General features: G+C 46.0%; 1 protein-coding gene across 2 annotated transcripts in view; it reads left to right on the forward strand.

Annotated features, from left to right (window-relative positions):
* The window catches only part of PPWD1 (peptidylprolyl isomerase domain and WD repeat containing 1), a 537,697-nt gene that overhangs the window by 46,771 nt on the left and 472,589 nt on the right, over positions 1-18,337 (forward strand). The window contains exon 2 of one of the 2 annotated variants that reach the window (XM_069627352.1): positions 11,740-11,842. The exons of the other annotated variant lie outside the window; for it this stretch is intronic. Within the exon in view, the coding sequence (XP_069483453.1) occupies positions 11,740-11,842 (103 nt within the window). The remainder of the gene's footprint in view (positions 1-11,739; positions 11,843-18,337) is intronic. 2 annotated transcript variants of the gene reach the window in all.

Here is an 18,337-nt window from a genome sequence, read left to right on the forward strand (position 1 = left end):
ACACCATGTGTACCTAAGCACACAACCCATAAGGCCTCTTCGACGGGTTAGTTGTAGATTACACCGCCCGTAGGCCCGCCGAAGACTTCGGTGGTGCCATCTGACCTCACCATTCAGCACCCTCCAGGGCATGCAAATGGGCACAAAGCTTCCTCTACCCACTACCGTTAACCTGCTGTCCAAATGCGCTCAAATGCCGAAGATTAGTGGTGTCGCCGACCACAGCAGCGCTTAGTGTTGCAGAAATCTCTACGCCGTCGATGGTGCTTCTGAAGCTCGGCAAGAAGCTTTGGGTGACTGTTTCGGTGGCTGTGGACTCCAGAGAGACCCCCTCTTCCCAGGGGAACTATTGTGAGGCCCTAATCTCTTGCCAAAGCCTTACATAAGGATTCAGCCCCTTCTGGGCAGCCCTTTCCACCCCCTGAACCTTCAGCTTCCTCAGAATGGACCAGTGAGCGATTTGAAGTGTATGACTAAGATGGCTGAGTTCATCAACTTGGTGTCCAGTCAAATGGTCGAAAACAAAGGATCGAATGACCATTTGATCGACAGTCAAATGGTCGGAAAAAAAGGTCGAATTTTTCTATATACATATATATATATATATATATATATATTAGTTTAGGTTGGTAGAAAAATGTTTTTAATAAAGAAAACGGGGGGTTGGGTGGAACCCCCCATTAAAAATAAATAAAATTATTTAATCAACCCTTTTTTTCGATCAGTTTACTGTCGATCAAAAGGCATTCAATCCTTTTGTTTTCGACCATATGACCCACAACCCATCAACTTTTTAGACCAGTATGACAGTGCCTTGAAGAGACATAGGGAAGTGCACTCGTGCCCCATCCCCTCTAAATCTCAGATATGTCCCTCCCTCGGTGCCCAGTTTCCCTCTTTGGGGGAACCACAGGAACACCATGTTAATATCTTTGGGACCGACCCAGAGGTCCTGCGTCAGGATGTTTCTTGGAGGTTCTGACCTTTATGACCAAGACCCCTCTATCAAGGCCCAGACTGGGATCAGGCTGATGACCTGGGCTTGTGGCACACACCGCCACATAACACTGACTTAGACGTCATCTATCTGGATCCCCCCCACTACTCCTCTGCAGAGAGATTAGTCGCCAGTTGATGACCAAATGCAGTTTAACTCCCTTTTAAAAAGAGCATCTGACCATTTTAAGATTGCTACACACGAAGCCGCCCCTGACTCTGACTTCGTGGAAGACATCCTCAAGGAAAACGCTCCGGTTAGCCAAGCCAATCCCTTATTAAATTCCATTAAAAGATGCCTGCCTCCTTCCTTACTGTCCCCTTCCCTTACACAGGCAGTTAATCACTGTGTGGAAAATGTGTTTCGCCCAGCCCCCCTCTGATTCCCCTCTACATTAGGGGCCACGCCGCACCAGACTCCTTGGTCGTAACAACCACTTGCAAGCGTGCAGGGGTACCACTGTCCTCAGCAAAATACCCTCCAGACAAAGAATGTAAAAAAAGTCCTTGGTAAGCGTGTCGCCGCCTCTGCAGCTTACTCCATGAGGATTGTTAACACCACCACGCTCCTTGTGAGCTATGTGATCAGGGGGCCTAGTACAGGATGGCCTTCAGTTAGTTCCGGGCCCTAACCAATCATGCCTGCTGGCAGTCGTGGCTGAAGGCAGAAAAGTTACCCAGAATATCCTGAATAACACTCTGAACTCGGCTGAAACCGCAAGGCGCACCCTTGCCCAGGGAACCCTACTCAAGCGACATGCCTGGTTGAAGAACTCCGGTTTCAAACCCAAAACACCAGCCTCCTTAATTAACAGGCCTGTGGAGGAATCCAACCTATTCGGCCTGAAAACAGAAAAAAGGAGCACAAGACTTTCAAGTCACTAGACAGATTTCGTCTAAACCTTTTCACCAGTGTGGCGGCACCAACGCCCGCCAGTCCTTTTCCCTGTCACCCCAAGGTCAGTATGGCTCGGGGGGGGGGGGGGGTTATTGATTGCTCCCTGTCCCCCCCTCCAAAAGGGCTCCTCTGGCAATTTCCAGTGTCTGCAAAGAGGCTCTTGTAGAGGCAAGGGCAGAGGTAGAAACTCTGCTTCCAGAGGCTCCCCGGCCTCCACCTCCAAGTGGCTTGCAGGTACGGGTCCCCTTCCATCCATGCTTCCCCACTCGGGGTCATCTGTCACCATTTATCCATGCTTGGGAGGGGGATCACATCAGATTAGTGGTACTAAAGACAGTCACCCACGGGTACTGTATCGAGTTCCTCCGACCACCTCACTACCACCCACCAAGAAGCAGACGCCTGTCGCCAGAGCACCTGCGCATCCTGCTGGAAGAAGATCCAGCCCTACTGGAAAAGGGCGCCATCGTAGTCGTTCCCCCTTCTTTGGGTAAACAAGGGTATTTAAACAGTGTACATCCTTGTACCCAAAAAGGATCTCACCATGTGCCCTGTTTTAGACCTGCGAACAAGTATGTCAAACCTCAAAAGTTCAGGATGACAACTTTTCAGGGGGTAATCGCACTACTGCAGCAGCGGGATTACATGGCCACGTTGGACATGAAAGATGCGTACTTTCATATTTTAATGTTGCCAGCGCACAGAAAGGACCTCAGGTTCATGATAGTGCATTGATGCCCTTGGGCTACCAGTGCGCTTTATAAATAAAATGTGACATCCACTGTCAGTTCAAGGTTCTCCCCTCTGGCATTGCCTCAGCCCCATGGGTGTTCACAAAGGTACATGCAGCCCATCCCAGTCTATCCCTACCTCGACGACTAGCTCGTAACGGGATTCGTACAGAACATGCCAGACAAATTTCCAGAAGATGGTAGAGAACCCTAGGTTAAAGAGGTCTATCAACGAAAAGAAATCCAGCCTGACCCCCACAGACTCATCGGTGGGGCAGGAGGTCTGCCCTCCTTCAACACACCGTGCATGGCATGTAGTCTCCAGCAGTAGCGTCCAATCACATCAACCTGTTGGAACTGCTAGCAATGTTCAAGACCCTGAAGGCTTTTCAGGCACACCTCCAGGGAAGACAGTTCTTGTTCTCACGGACTGTACCATGGCCATGTACTACTTGAACAAACAAGGGGGCACTCACTCTCTAGGGCTATTCAGACTGTCTCAGAACATCGAAAGTGGGCACTCAAACACAGTGTTTCTCCCCACAACATGTTCCAGGGGAGCTCCATCTTCTGGCAGACGTACTCGACAGGGATGTCCCCCTTACCTGTAGAGTACGAGTAGCGGCTATAAGAGGACATTTTACTCAACTTCTTTGCAGAATGGGGCTTCCCAGAGATCGCCTTGTTCGCCACTCTGGAAAACGCCCAATGCCCAGGCTACAGCTCCAGATACCCACATAACCGCTCTGAGAGGGAACAGTCTCAGGATAACATGGTCTGGGAGATTTGCCTACGCTTTGCCACAACAGCCCCGATTTCCCTTCTCAACAAGATAGTGCACAAGATACACCAGGAACCAGTCACGATGATCCAACTGGCCCCTATGTGGGCCTGCCAGCCTTGGGTCTCCCTTCTCATGACAATGTCAGTCTCAACCCCCCCCACCCCCCCCAGGAAACTTCCTTGCCCTTAACGCATGCTGTCCCAAGATCAGGGACTGGCACTACATCCATGCCCCCAAACACTCAACTTAGCTGGCTGGCTCCTGAAGTCATAAAGTATGGGCACCTTCAACTCCCCCAGAGATGCATGGACTTACTCAGGGAGGCACGGAAACCTACCACCAGACATTGCTACTCCAGTAAGTGGAATCGCTTTGTTACCTGGTGTAATACCAAGGGTGTCAATCCTATTGACTGCTCTCCTAAAGACATTGTCATTTACCTAACTCACCTGTTAGATTCAGGACTGGTTTTCAATTCCCAGAGCAAGGTTTCGTGGTGGAAGATTCATGTGAATAAATCCTTTATGGAGGTTGTCCAATAGACCTTATCCCCCTATGGCCAACCCAGCTCCCGGATGGGACCTGAACGTGGTCCTTATCAGACTAATGGGACCCCCCCCACACCCACCTTGAGCCATTGCGCAGTGCTAGCCTTAAGGCACTCGTGGCATCACCTTTATAAGGAGAGTTAGTGAGCTGCAGGCCCTTTCAGTTCAGGACCCCTTTGTTACGATTCACAAGGGCAAGGAGATTTTGTGCACACACCCACGCTTTGCGCCAAAGTCATCTCAAAATTCAATGTAAACCAGCCCATAGAACTGCCCACCTTCTTCCAAAGCCCCACTAACGTGGCAAAATGGAGCCTCCACACACTAGATGTGAGGAGAGCAGTAATTTACTATCTGGAAAAGACACAGTCACTAAGAAAAAGAAACCAGTTCCTTGTATCGGTGGAAGCTATTGGAGAAGGGGATCTTGTCGCTAAGTCAGCTATTTCCAAGTGGATCGTAAACTGCATCACACTGTGTTACTCTTGAATTGAACACGCCTAGAGCTCACTCGACTCGGGCCACAGAGGCTACGATAACCTTCATTGCAAATGTTCCTCTAGATTCCAATTGCAAAGTAGCAACCTGGAGTTCTGTGCACACTTTTACAAAACACTACTGCCTTGATACACCCTCTCGGTCTGATTCTCAGGTGTGACAGGCGGTGGTAAGACCTCTTTGCTACTGTTCCTTCACACATCCCACCACCATCTGTGGATACTGCTTGCAAGTCTATACACAGCATGTGATTCTAAGCAGATCCACAAGCATCAGAAGACCCACATTATTCACCGTAATCATATTTCTGATGACTGTATCTGTTTAGATTCACATGCGCCACTGGAAGCCTATGGCTTCCAGTGTTTCTCTTAGTTCCCTGCTATCGCTTCCCCCTTCATCTCTATACAAGTGCTGATAGTATTCCAAAAATTCCCAATTCATACCCTCTTGGGTGTCCACTATACTCCATCTTTTGTCATTGCTCTGATTATTGGTCTGGGGGTCTCACTCTTGTATAACCATGCTAACACCCTCCCTGGTTTATCTCCTCCCGCATGTTGTCTCTCTGTATACTTTTTATAGTTTAGATTGCACAGCCTCTCCCAGTATCCAGCACATTTCTGTTGCAGCCTGAGTATGGTTTCAGTTTCTTCCTTGGTGTTACCCTCTCTGCTCAGCGCTGTTTCTAGTTCTGTTTTCACCTCCCGTAGTTCCGTTATTATCCCCCCCTTGTAGTCCTTTGGATTTAGCTATGGCTATCCCTCTCACTACTACCTTAAAGGCTTCCCACTGCGTACCAGCTGACTCAACACTGCCAGTGTTGGTCTCAAGTACCTAATTATCTCGTCCCTCAGATCCTCCCTGAACATTATATCTTTTAATGCCTCAGCTCTGAGGTGCCACGTTAGTATCCTCGCCCTTGGGGGTCGGTATTGCCACATTAGGACCAATGGTGAATGGTCTGAGACCCTCGCTTTATATTCCGTCTGCTTTATTTCTGTCATCTCCTGTGTGGTAAACATATGGTCTAACCTAGCGTGCAGATTTTGTGGGGCCGAGTAATGCGAGTACTGTCTGTCCTTCGGGTGGCACACCCTCCATGCATCTTCGAATGGAAGTCCGACAGTAATGATTGCAATGCTCTGGCGGCCGGGGTGCGTCTGTCTATTTTATTATCTGATCTATCCACGTAGCTATTGAGCCCTCTAACATTCCAAGTAATTATTTTTAGGTTCCCCCATGATCCATTAGCGTCCTGCTTCACCCTTCGCAAGTATCCCAATCTTGCCTTTAGGCCATTGCTCATGTATATAGGCTTCAAACAGTCCCTCCCCACACTCAAACCCCAACCCAAACTAACCCCAACTATCAACACACCAACTTTCACGCCCTCCCTTGCTCCCTTCCCTCCCTCCACGCTTCCCTGCCCCAACTCAATACCCAACTCCCCACTTGCCCTCCCCCATCCCAACTGTTGCCCAGCTCCATCCCTGGATCTCGGGCACCCCCACATCTTGTCCGTTTTCTGGTTTCTGCCAGTACTCAGTGCACTGCAGGAAGATAACGCCCTACTGGCGTCTCAACTACTTTATCTACTGGGGGTAAGTCGTCTTCATCTCGTGTCTCCTATTTGACTGTTATTTGCAGCGCATTTGTGGCTCATTTTTACAATATGCTATTCTATACTCCAGTCCAACCAGTTCGCTCGTTATGTTTATCCATTAATTAACACACGCACCACCCACCTCCCTAGCGCATCTAAATCCCTTTTGCTTATTTCTACTGTAACATCTCCCCCCTCCTCGCAGCATAACATAAGACGTTGCATCACTTATCCTGTCCCTTTCATTCTTGGCCATCTCCAGAGTCTGCGCATTTGTGGGTATCCAGGGGTTTCAAAGAAGTATACTTTCCCTTTCTGTATGACCTTTAGTTTCACCGGGTACAACAGCATGTATTTAAATCCAGCGGCTCGCATCCTTCTTTTCACCGTCGCATAACTGTACCGTTGTCTTTTTTATCAGCATAGTGTAATCCGGATACGCTGTGACTGTCGCCGAAGCTCGCATTATTGTTCCGCCTTTCCAAAAGAATTCCAAGATCTTTTCTCTGTCTCTGTAGTTCAGTATCTTGGCTATTATGGCTCGGGCGGGGCCCCAGGTTGAGGTCTTCTCAGCAGGGCTCTGTGCGCTCGCTCTATGGCAAACCTTTGGAAGAGCTTGCCGGCACCTATTTCTTGGATGAGCATGTTTTCTACGTAGTCTCTAGGGTCCTGGCCTCCTTCTCCTTCCGGTAGGCCCACCACACGTATATTATTGCGCCTCGCTCGACCTTCGTCTTCCTCAGCTCTGTTTTCCAGGTTCAACATTTGTTGCTTCAATATGTGGATCTCTTTGGTGTTAGTGATGTTAACATCTGTGTTAGTTTTTACGGCGCTCTCCAGGCCACTTGTTCGATCCGCTAATGCTCTAACGTCCTGTCTGAGGAGGTTGACCTCTATCCCCACGGCGTCGATCTTAGTTTCTAATGCAGCTTTGAAGTCTGCCATTGCAGCTCCCCATAATGATTTCAGTTCCGCGATGACCGCAAGGATCTGGTGGTCGTCCCTCTGCGCAATCTTCTCTTCTGGTGTGTTGGCTGTGATTTGTGCCGGCGAGGTTGGGGCTTGCTGTGCTTTGGCGAAGATATCCATTGTTGGCTGCTTGCCTTTACCTTTGCTTCCTTTAAGAGCCATTGCACCCCCACGTTCCCAGCCTGTCTGTATGTTGTGCCGGCTGACTACTTGGCTTCCGTGTATTGGTACTCGTTCAAGCCCTCTGCCTCAGCTTCTCAGGTGCAGAGCTGCCTGTGGCCCTGTCTGTAGCCTGCACTTTTTATGGTATGCCGGGCTATCGGGTGTATGGCATGCTGTTCCGTTACCACAATTCCTCAATACTGGTGCCTGTAGCCGTTCCTTGGGGGGGTTCATTGATTCCACAATTCTATACTTCTACTTTGGCGCCGTCGCCTCTGGGTCACCCCACCTAGTGCACTATTCGTGCCTCCCACTTCCTGCTGGTGTGCTTACTAGTGCTCTCAACGTGTGTAGACCCCTTCTAGGGTTAATGCGTTGGTGTGTTTGGGTGTGAACACTGCTCCAGGTGAACTGTCTTGCAGGGGTTTGTGGGCTCCTGCCTTGCTTAGACGGTATCATGTAGTGTGCCCCTTTAGCTCCCAGGTTCTATCTGCGTGCCCTGAGCTGCTATCAAATCCCACTGTCTCTGTGGAGCTTTTATTGATTCGCCACTTTATGTCCAGACTTTGCCAGCGCTCTCACGACGCTCTGTTGTTGTGCCTAGTAGCGCCACGGTGTGCACATATATTCGTGATGACTTCGGTGTCCTTAGATGTGGCTCCAGTTTCTCAATTAAGAGCAATCTTCGTATGCTCCCATTAGGATATCCGCACCCTGTTTCCGTTTCTCGTGTTTTCAATCAGAGCCTGTTATTTGATCTTATAGGTTGCCTGTTGGCTGCGGGAATGGAGGTGCCCTTATATTACTTGGGAACCTTATGTGTCTTTATGTAAGAAGGCTACCGTGGTCGTGGTGGTTGCCTTTGTTCCCACAATGTTGTTGGGCAATAGCGTATGCTCACTGTCTTGCATACACTCAATGCTGCAGCCCTCCGTTGCTTCCTGCGTCCTCTGTGCTGCTTCGCTTTACCTACTATGGCCACACTTTCGTTTACGCGTCTTTGGGCGCATCAACTCCTTGCGACCCATGTGGCCGCTGGATCCAGCCCATTTTCGGGGCGCATAGCGTCCTTGCCTCGGGCCTCCCCGCAGAGTCCAACACCCACTACTGCAGGGTTGAATGCCTTCCTTTCCGCTTCCCTCAGGGTCGTGCACCGTCTCCTTCATCTCGGGTGCCCAGCGCAGGCAGCGATATACGGCCGTCTGCTCAGCTGCACTTTTGTGTGTGCCAGCTGCCGTCCTACGTCCTGTGCACTCGCCCCTTTCTTTTGTGTCAGTTGTTTTTGCATCAAGCACTAGTCGCGCATCCGGAGGCTACTGAGCATTGTAACTGCCTCCGGCTTAATTCCAGGCCGTCATTTCCCCTCGTTACAATTTTTCTTGGTTTGTCAATTTCACCCGATCCTGCTGCGGCTTCACTTTGGGAGCCGCTGTTGATGTGCACTGCCGCTCAGTCCCGTTATTTGCCGCATCGCTTCCCCTCGCACATGGCCGTTGTATTCTGCTCTGTTTCTTGAGCCCTTGGCATCCGCAATTTGGGGAGCTTCCAGCCCCGCCGCACACTCGCGCTCACCCCAGTGCTTATGGTCACTGTCCGTTTGCCGCCATATACGTGTCTCACCCTTGCATGGACCGTGTCACAGAAGTTGCGGCGTGGGCCACGACATACAGCCACCTTCCCACTTCTTGCGAAATATCCCAGCCGTGGTCCGCTCTGAAAAACACATTTCCGATCCTCTAGTGTAGCGATCTGCACCTTGAGCTCGACCCTAGTTGCCAGGGGTTCCTTTGTTCAGGTTTGGCCACCATCTTTTCATCAGCCCGCATCGATTCCCGAAGTTACAAAATGTCATAACTTCTGTCCCTTTCACTTTATCTGCACGCAGATATTTGCTTCAGGTACTGCTTGCTTTCTGATTTCCTCTTGTTACATTTCTCGTTGTTGTGGACCGTTTCCAAGCGTGCGCTTGTCCGTATCAGCCGTCGGATCCTGGAGCACACGGCAGCACCCCCCCCCCGTCTCACAACACCATGAAGTGGTTGTAATGGTCCAGAACGTTAGGACCCCTTTCATAAATGGCCATTAGCCATCCTACCTTTGTCAGATACCAGAACCTTGCCTCCCTACTAATGAGCAGTTTACACTGCTTGAGAAAGGAGGGTGGGAGAGTGGGGTATGGGGATGTAAGGAGCCTTTGTAAAAGCATATGAGCACTTGAGGATAATCACAATCTTGATGCTAATCTATCTGCAGAAGCAATGTGCTGTTTTAACAATCAGCAGTATTAAGATTTTCTGCACTGCCTCCAATCGCATTTTTTTCAAAGGGACCTGAAGGCGGTTTCTGCCCACTTATGCTGTGATTCTGGAATTATTTCTTGGGGAGATGGAGAACACCATCACCCAGTATATGCATATTGCTCATTTATCTGCATATTGAGCAACCACATCAAGGGCTTCTTTCTGATGTTGGTAGGCTTCCTTAAAAAGCACAACCTCATCGACGTGAAGTATTATGACTGACTCCACCCCTTTGACCAATATTTCTCTGCCGCACGTGCCTTGCCTTATCCGTGTGCAAGTTTCCATAGCCATTGCACTCTGGATGGGGACAAGAGGGTTACTCGATATAGCGCACGTTTTTCCAATGTTATTCTCTTAAATTGCAACATCACTTTAAGATCCATGAATAAAAGCTCAATCAGAGAAATTAGATGTGCACCAATACCAAGGGGGAGAAAGATGGTTGAATGTGTACAGAAGTCAAGCGCTTGCTTTACTTCCATCACTGAGGTGATGCAATCAAACATTAATTTTCTTGGGTTACATCCTATCGACCTTGCTAGGGTAAATTCCAGGTGGGCCATTTTGTTACTGAGTGTTGGCACTCGGTTTGCTTTCACATTCCATAAAATATTCACATCAGTATGGTTTAATAACTGCCTGCAGGAGCCAAACGTTTAGCATCCCTATCAAGCTTTAGTAAAACCACACTTTTCAGCTCTTTTCATGTTATCTACTTTGTACGGTTTAGGAGCAATAATGCCTCTACCTGCTCAGGGCTCTACTTTCTTTAAAGTCTGTAATTGCAGGCACTTATTTGCGCTGGTTGCGATATTGAATATATCCTTAGCAGCATAAATCATCTCACCCAGTTGCACCCTATATAGAGACATGTCTAGGTTCATGTCCTATATATACAAATTCCTAGTAATTGACAATTTGGTTAATCACCAATGGATGCCTGTGTCTATACTATAGCCATCTAGTAGCTTCCAGGCTAATCACCCATGTCTGTGCTCTTCCTGGTCCTCCCTTGCACAATCTAGGTGCGGTTACAATTTGCATCATATCACTTTCCTCAAATTTTAGATAAAATAAATGCTAATTGTCTGTCCCTGTATCAACTGATAAAGGGTTATTTCTATTGCTGCAAATTCAGCATCCTTTATTATATTAGTCTTTCTGAGTCTTCCCCAATTGGCTTCAGGATTCCGCCAATAGGCACTTGCACATCTTTCACCCCTCCCACCATATACACATATTAAATGCATACCCTATTTGTATCACAGGTATATTATTTTCAAGTAACTGATTAAATTCCCTCATTAAGTATGATGCAAAGGCAACCTCAGGTTGAATCCAGCTTGAACACCAAGATATGCAGGAGCTGGTTGCTTACCCCTAGTTTAAATTGCATCACCACTTATGTGTTCTGATAGATTCTGACAGTACATTAAGTTATTAATTCGAAGAGCCCCTTGCTGACAATTGGATAACATCCATGACAATGAGTCGCGTACTGGAGTACAATGTGTATTCCCTTCTGCCTCCATAAATTACCTTCAGGACGTTTTTCAAGCTGTAGCACTGTTGTTCAAGCTGTAGCACTCCAGATAAACATGTCCATGAGTTTCCAGCTTTTCCTTTGGTATGTCCCTCTTCTTGTTAGCACATTCCGAGGCCACCTGTGGCATTCTATGTGTACCAATAAACCTCCCATATGGCTGTATATTATGTTCCTTTGGTGGCCTCATGCAAGTAAGTAGGCATAGGCTTTCCATTGAACAAAAATGCTTTTTTGTGTTCCTCCTTGGGGTTTGTATTGTAACCTACACATTTAATTTCTGCGACCTATCAAGGGTGGTCTGTTTGTTAATTATGACAAGATATATACAGCTAAACCGCACATAGTTGTGTAGAGTAACTATGTTAGAGTGCATGCCCGTTCCCAGCAAATGGAGAAGACCATATGAGAAATGTTTCTGGCCGTCCGTATACGTCAAGGCGTTTGTAATTGTGCCTGCTTTTGTTGGTCTGCCTGCTTAGGGAGCCTCTGTACCTTAGGTCTAGGTCCAAACAGGGTTACGTAGCTCGACTCCGCTAGCCTGGCACATAGCGTTTTTACCCCATGGCCAAAGGTAAAGATTAAACGAATGGCGAATGATGTTGACCAACATTTTTAACAAAACATACCGATGGAGAAGAAACGTGAATTTCTTTAATTAAATTGAGACAAATCTTTGGATATTTGTGTTTCTTTCACAGTGCTGGAGTTTGAACGTGTGTACTTGGACAATCTGCCCAGCGCCACAATGTATGAACGAAGTTACATGCATAGAGATGTCATCACCCATGTAGCATGTACAAAGTAAGTCTAGATAAGTGATCTGTGTGTGCTTTCTCTGCTTTTTTTTCTGGCCTAGCAATTGGTACAGTAATTTTCATATTGTGCCTGATTGAAATTGCTTGGGAATAGGTCTTTGTCCCAACATGTTTATATTACTGGTCAGGTTATATTGGCTCTTTGATATGCGTTTCATTTTGGTTGGATATAAAACTAGCAAGTTAAAACTCAAATCATGACTCTCTCCCTCCACACTCGCTTTTCTTTAGTTACTTCAGATAGTGACTTTTATATGCAAGGCATGACTTTTCAGATCCATGTACCCTAAAGATGTCCTTTTCAAGCCTTCTGTGCACTGGCACACTATGCCATGTTATGGTAGTTCACTGCCCATACGGAAACAAGTTGGCAAATAACAAGAAATAAAGCCCAACGTTTGTACAGAACTCAGAAAGCTGTGCAGGGACTGATCGTATTAAATAACTGACGCTTCTCATATTCTACCAAGGTTTTCCTTAACAGAATTAACTGGTGAGATGTGCCATGTATATTTGCTCTTTAGAGTGTCTTTCCTGCTCTGCGTACTACTGATCCATGCTCCAATATCTATCCAAACATATAGAATATCCCCTTAATGCATTTTCACTTTTTGTTATTTATCTTGAAATGTCAGGGTCTCCAATACCAAGCCCCTCCCCCCTACTCTACTCCTTTTTCTTGTGCTTTTTTTGGGGGTTGTGCAATTGCTGTTTTGTACAATTTTGCATTATCCTGATTCACAATAACGCTCATTTGTGATTCTGCATGTCAAAGAAACTGCAGAGTACCAGCATTAGGACCATACAAGACCTATTTACTGAAGGCTCCTTGAAATCCTTATATGACATCAGGGAGACTAAATGTGGACCTCCTTGCAATCTTTCTAAATTTTAGAGTATGCGCACACTGAGGGAGTCCAGTTTCCCAAATGCACTTGTGGTCACCTAAAACACTGCAGTATATTACCAGTCCCACTACTATCTCCTCACCTAGTGTCATCGATGTACAATACTTCCTGGACAGAAAAACATTTGCCTTTCTTCACAAATAGTTTGTTAGGATGAATCTTTGGGCCATCCAATCTCAGCTGAATTACCCTATAGACAGACTAGCGGGTGTCCATGAGCTGTAAACGTAAACTAATTAAGTTCAAGTATCTACATCGGACATTCTATACTCCTCCAAAACGACACGCCATATTCCGAGATTTTCCGAAGGTATCCTGACGGTTTATGTAAGCAGAGGTTGGCTTTCTCCATCTGGCATGTTGACCTATTGCAGCTGGACTAGGATTTTATAGTTAATGGTGTTCTATTGCTCCCCACGGGTTGGCTACTGGGACTGCTTAAAAGCAAACCAAAAGTTTAAAAAAACACACTTTCGTAGTATAACTACCTTAACGGGCAACATGAAGATTGCTATGTCGTTATGTAGGGATTAATCTTCTATATATGAACAATACATACCTACTGTAATGTCTTGATGATCTGCATTGGTCCATTCTGATCAACCAAAGAAAATAAGGAGTTTGTTCAGATCCTTTCTACTGCATGATATCTATAATGATTCCTAACTTAATACTACTCTATACTGATGATACATTTGAATTGGAGCAACTTTGTTTCAAAGAACATTACATTCCTTCATAAAAGTATAAAAGTGGATACTAAAGCAAATTTATAATCCATACATGCATACTATACTTCACACACCAAATCGGTCGGGTTACAATTTTCATATCCTCTACTTGGTGACAGTTGGGAAACAGTCCACGTTTTCCATATGTAAAATGACAATCTTCACATACATATTGACACTTGTTCAAAAAAGTTATTGGAAATGGTTGTCTGTCTTATCCCACTGACGACTAGATTTGTTATTTTCTATCACACAGTTTCAGCTTCTAGTCTGTAGGAGCAAGTACGTAAACTCCTGCACCGATCCTTGAACCTCCTCCACCCCTCATCAATGAACTGCTGAAATTGCCCCAGACAACTACACCCCCTTTATCCATGTTCAAGTCTGTGCTACAAATCCGCATGTGGAGGCAATGCATTTTTGGGGCATCTTAGATGGCGAACATGAAAATGTTTTGTATTTATATTTGTATGGCACCTGTTGTTGTATTGTAGCAAAACTAGCTCTAGTTAGCAGTCTGTTAAGATAGCCAGGCTCATCCGAGCTACAAGCAGGAGCCAAATAGCTTCCGATTGCTGCCATCCCTGCCTTTGCTATCTGACTGGCCTGAATGAGGTGTCTTGAATGTATACTGCTTGTACAGGGTGACTTGCATGTGTAAGGTGGGGTCAGAGTGGTTCTCTGAACTGGCGTTGAGAGCTTGTCGCTGTGGTTTAATGGTAATAAAGTAGATTGTGTGCAATGACAAGTGTGGGTTAGGGGTTTGCCTCCTAACATTGTTTTATGTATGGTGAGATATTAATATTCAACAGTCCAACCTGTGTGCAGGTGTGAGGGGTTGGAGTTGCATATAATTTAGGTGCATCTGCAAGTTGTGCATCATTGGTGATGCCTTAGAATTGCTTCACTCACAATACCACATACTAGTTCAATCCTACACTTTGCTGCGGCCAAGCGTGGCTTGAATTGGAGTTTTCTTATGTCCTTATCTATAGGAGCAAAGAGTGTTACTGGACCTGGCACTTGAAACTAAAGGCTTCTAGTAATGAGCAGTAGTGTTCACAATTAGATGTCTATTGGTTTATTTTCTAATGGTGAGGTTGGAAGAGTAGCTGAGAGGGAAGAAACTGGGTTTGCCAGTGAGTTAATGGGGAGCACTTTTTGAAATTGGGGAAGTCCCATGCCTGCATATCTCTTGAAGTGGACCGTCTGATCTGTTGCCATGTGGGCAGTTGCCTTTTTGGGTTATTTGCATTCATTGTACTCTCATAAAACTTCAACGTAGGGGGCACAGATGAGACCTTTTCTGAATCTGCTATACATATGGAGAGAAAATTCACACAGGAGTGGTCTGTAGGCAAGCACTTTTCTTGTTAACCAATAATGACAACGTTCCCTTTGTCCCCTTTTACCTACTACCACAGTTCATTCTCCTTGCCATGTGCCTGTTGACTGAACTGAATTGAAATGCACTACATCTTGAATCCAAAGCCAAGCCACAGTGCTTTACCATCGGCCATATTTAAAAGCATGTAAAGCCCTGCAGACTAGCAGAAAGGGTATTGGGGAAGAAGTTTTCTATTGCTTTCCTTCAGTGGAGTCTCCCAGCCTGCCTGTACTTTGTCTGGCCGCTTACTGACTTTTGGGATGAGTCCCTTTTGCCTTACTTTTACCTACTTTTTTCATTTCATTTCAAGGTGCAGCAGGTAGGGGGTCGTCCAGTATAGATATCTGGACAGGAAATGGGTGTCACTTTTTTGACCTGTATATTTGCAGTGTAGCACAAGCCCCTTTCTGTGGAGTGCTCCATGGACACAGTCTCCTTTTATTTATTTTTTTTTTCTTTAAGTAATTCCCCAGTCAGTTTTGTGATATTTACTGAGCAGACTGGTGGCAGTGAACCATTGTTTTTCCCAGTGCACAGCCGTGCGTGCATCTTTATCTTCTACTGTGATAATGTAAATGTACTCGTGGTGCACACCCTATTTTTATTGCCATCTTTGTTGCCCATGTATGGTAGTTTTTCCCTCACCGTGGCTTGTAACCGTGTCCTTAAAAAACTACTTTAATATGGTCACCTGCTTGTAACACGTTTAACTCTGGAAAGGCTATTGATGGACGTCTCAACACATTAGCACAATTTCTCTTGGGCATTTGGTGTTACCACCAACTCTCTACAAAATCTACTTTTGATAGTGTACGTCTACTGTATTGTAGTGAAAAGTGGCAGCTAACCAATTTGGTATTCCCAAACTGTGGTGTATGTTTTATAGTGATTTTACTTACCCCTAGGGTGATTTTTTCTTCTTTCCCATGTTAATAACTAGTATATGTTTGTGTGTACCTGTTTGGACCTCTGTTCTTGAACAGATTTTTCTCTTGTTAACTGTACCTCATACCAAGCCTACCTCCTCCAGAGTCTAAGACTAACTGCTTAGCCAACCCCTCCATTGGGAGTTTGATCAATGAATTAAGTGTGAAACTGCACACCTTTAGGTTGGCTCGCCAAAGTAGGTTCTGAAAAACCCTTGTAACAGAGTATGCTATTTTCCATGTAACTTAATGTTTCTTTGAGGTCAGGTTGTTTGGATGCTTTGCTAAACTGAACATACTATGTAGTAAAGTCACAGCAGTTGGGCTTGGGAAGTGCTTTGTAGTGATGCTCAAATATCCTTTTATCTGCAAATTTTGTGTTTTCTAGTGATTCATGTAGTACCTGGAGACCCTACTCTTCATCTTGCGGATCACTCCACTCAAACCATCTTCTTCCCTTCTAGTGCTCCCCTCTTCCCTGCTAGTCTATGCTTCGATATTCCTCTGCTGCCATGCCCTACTTTTTACCCCTCTGGGTCCGTCCCTATGCATACAGGGATCCCTTGCTTCCCAACTAGGTGTTTGCTTTGCTTTAGAAATCCCATGCATACATACTATTATTTCTGCTTGGTCTTTAGTTGGTTGGCATGGAGTAGGTTCCTCTTTTCTACCCAGTTGTCATCCTATTAATGAACGCCACTTAGCAAAAAAGTCTTCAAGCTCACCATAGGGATGTCACAACCCTCCTCTCTCTGTTCAGATGTTCCAAAAGATGCTATTAAGGCCCTGAAGCTTTTGATGTTTGTGAAAAAGCGACATAATGGCGTTGGTTCTTGGTCCTCCATTGTTTGGGGTAACCTAATTACTCAGTCTTAATATTGAAGTCAAAAAGTACAGAATGCCTGAGCAGGGATTGTTGGTATTAAGGGGTTCTCCAAATGGTGGGGACCGATTCCATTTAAGCTTTTCAACGTAGTAAGCTCCTCGTGGGAGAGGGGGTGCTTCTCTGTTCTTGGTCACAGAGTATTGTGCTCCACGTTTCTAAGAAGGGGGTCACAGTGATCCCAATTAATACAGACCCATCTCAATACTAGATATCCCGGTACAGGTATTTGGCAAATGTTTACTATCTAGGGTCAAGGTTCTTGATTCTATGAATCTTCTGAAACGCCTCGAACGGTGGCCTGCGTTTAGAACTAGGAATCTCAATTGATTTCCAGGCAAAAATGTAAAGGTTTGCATGGGCCCGCCAATGAATCCAAACCTAAGGAAGGTGGCTGGTGAAATCAGGTTAAAATATATCGTTTTTTGTGCATTTGTAAGGCGCTTTATACAGCAGAATTGTGTTTCAAAGTGCCACAGGGCTAATGGGAAGCAAACAGGAGAAATAATAACCATGGCAAAAAGCAAGTATACAGTTGTGGTCCTACTATGCCTTGTGGTATTCGGACTTGCAGTACATTGAGAAGTGCAGGGGGTGGGGGCTGAAGGGGGAGAAGAGGAGTGGTAAAGTGCTGAAGGAAGGCCAGGGAGGGAAATGCTAAGGGGAACCCTGGGGGTGAACCTCGGGCTAAGTGCTAGTACAGGCAACTCTTGGGTGGGGATGCGGATCCGCCAAGGAGGGGCCCGTAAAGGAAGTGCAGTGGGGGGCTGGGGTGCTGGTATTGATGGGCAAGAGGGGCCTATGATCCTGTGAGGTTCATGATGATCAGGCCACTGGTCACAGCGGTAGTGGGGTGATTAGCAGGGAAGGGAGTGGAGAAGAGCAGAGTTTGCAGCAGTTTCCAGAAGTTCAGGAGGTCTGGCTCAAGTCTGGCAGTGAGGCTGTTCCAGAGGGAGGCAGCAGCCGAGGAGGGAGAGCCGGCCCCCACTCTGTGCTTGGAGAAGCGTTTAACAGCGAGGGGTGTTGCTGAAGATGTGGAGTATCCCATATATGGATGGCCCTCCTTTTTTATTTTTTTATTTTTTACTGACTGCCTAACATTGTGACTATGGTAAAGCAGAAGGCAATGCGGTAGGTTCTGGAGAAGAACCTCAGGATGTCACGCTCTCTATCTTCATTTGCCCTGTTCATTTCCTTTTGTGATCCCACACACTGGGGTGGTGACATTTGTATCTTATCTGGGCCCTGCAGGAGGTAGGTGCTTATGACCAGGCTGAACTTGCCACCGTTGAAACACAGGATGAGGTGGGATACAGATGTAATGTCCAGGAATTGCCACTGCAATAGGAGCAGGGTGGAGGACCAGGGACATATTGTACTTCTCTATGTCTGTGTTATTTAGATCGTCGTAAATTCTTTTCTAAATTCATATTCTAACATCAAAAATGTTAGATTTTATTGTTGCAATGATGAAATTTTGTATAACTTATATAATTGTTTCTAGAGCGCTGATTAGGAGGGCTTCTAGTTTATATGGAGTGTTAATTGATGTGATTGTGTTATATTAATTATTAATGGAGAAATCTGAATTTTAATAAAGTACTCATCACAAAACTATTGCTGCATCCTACAAAAAAAGACAGCAG

The sequence above is a fragment of the Ambystoma mexicanum genome, chromosome 6p (assembly GCF_040938575.1).
Source record: "Ambystoma mexicanum isolate Mex_15411 chromosome 6p, UKY_AmexF1_1, whole genome shotgun sequence".
NCBI lineage: Eukaryota > Metazoa > Chordata > Amphibia > Caudata > Ambystomatidae > Ambystoma > Ambystoma mexicanum.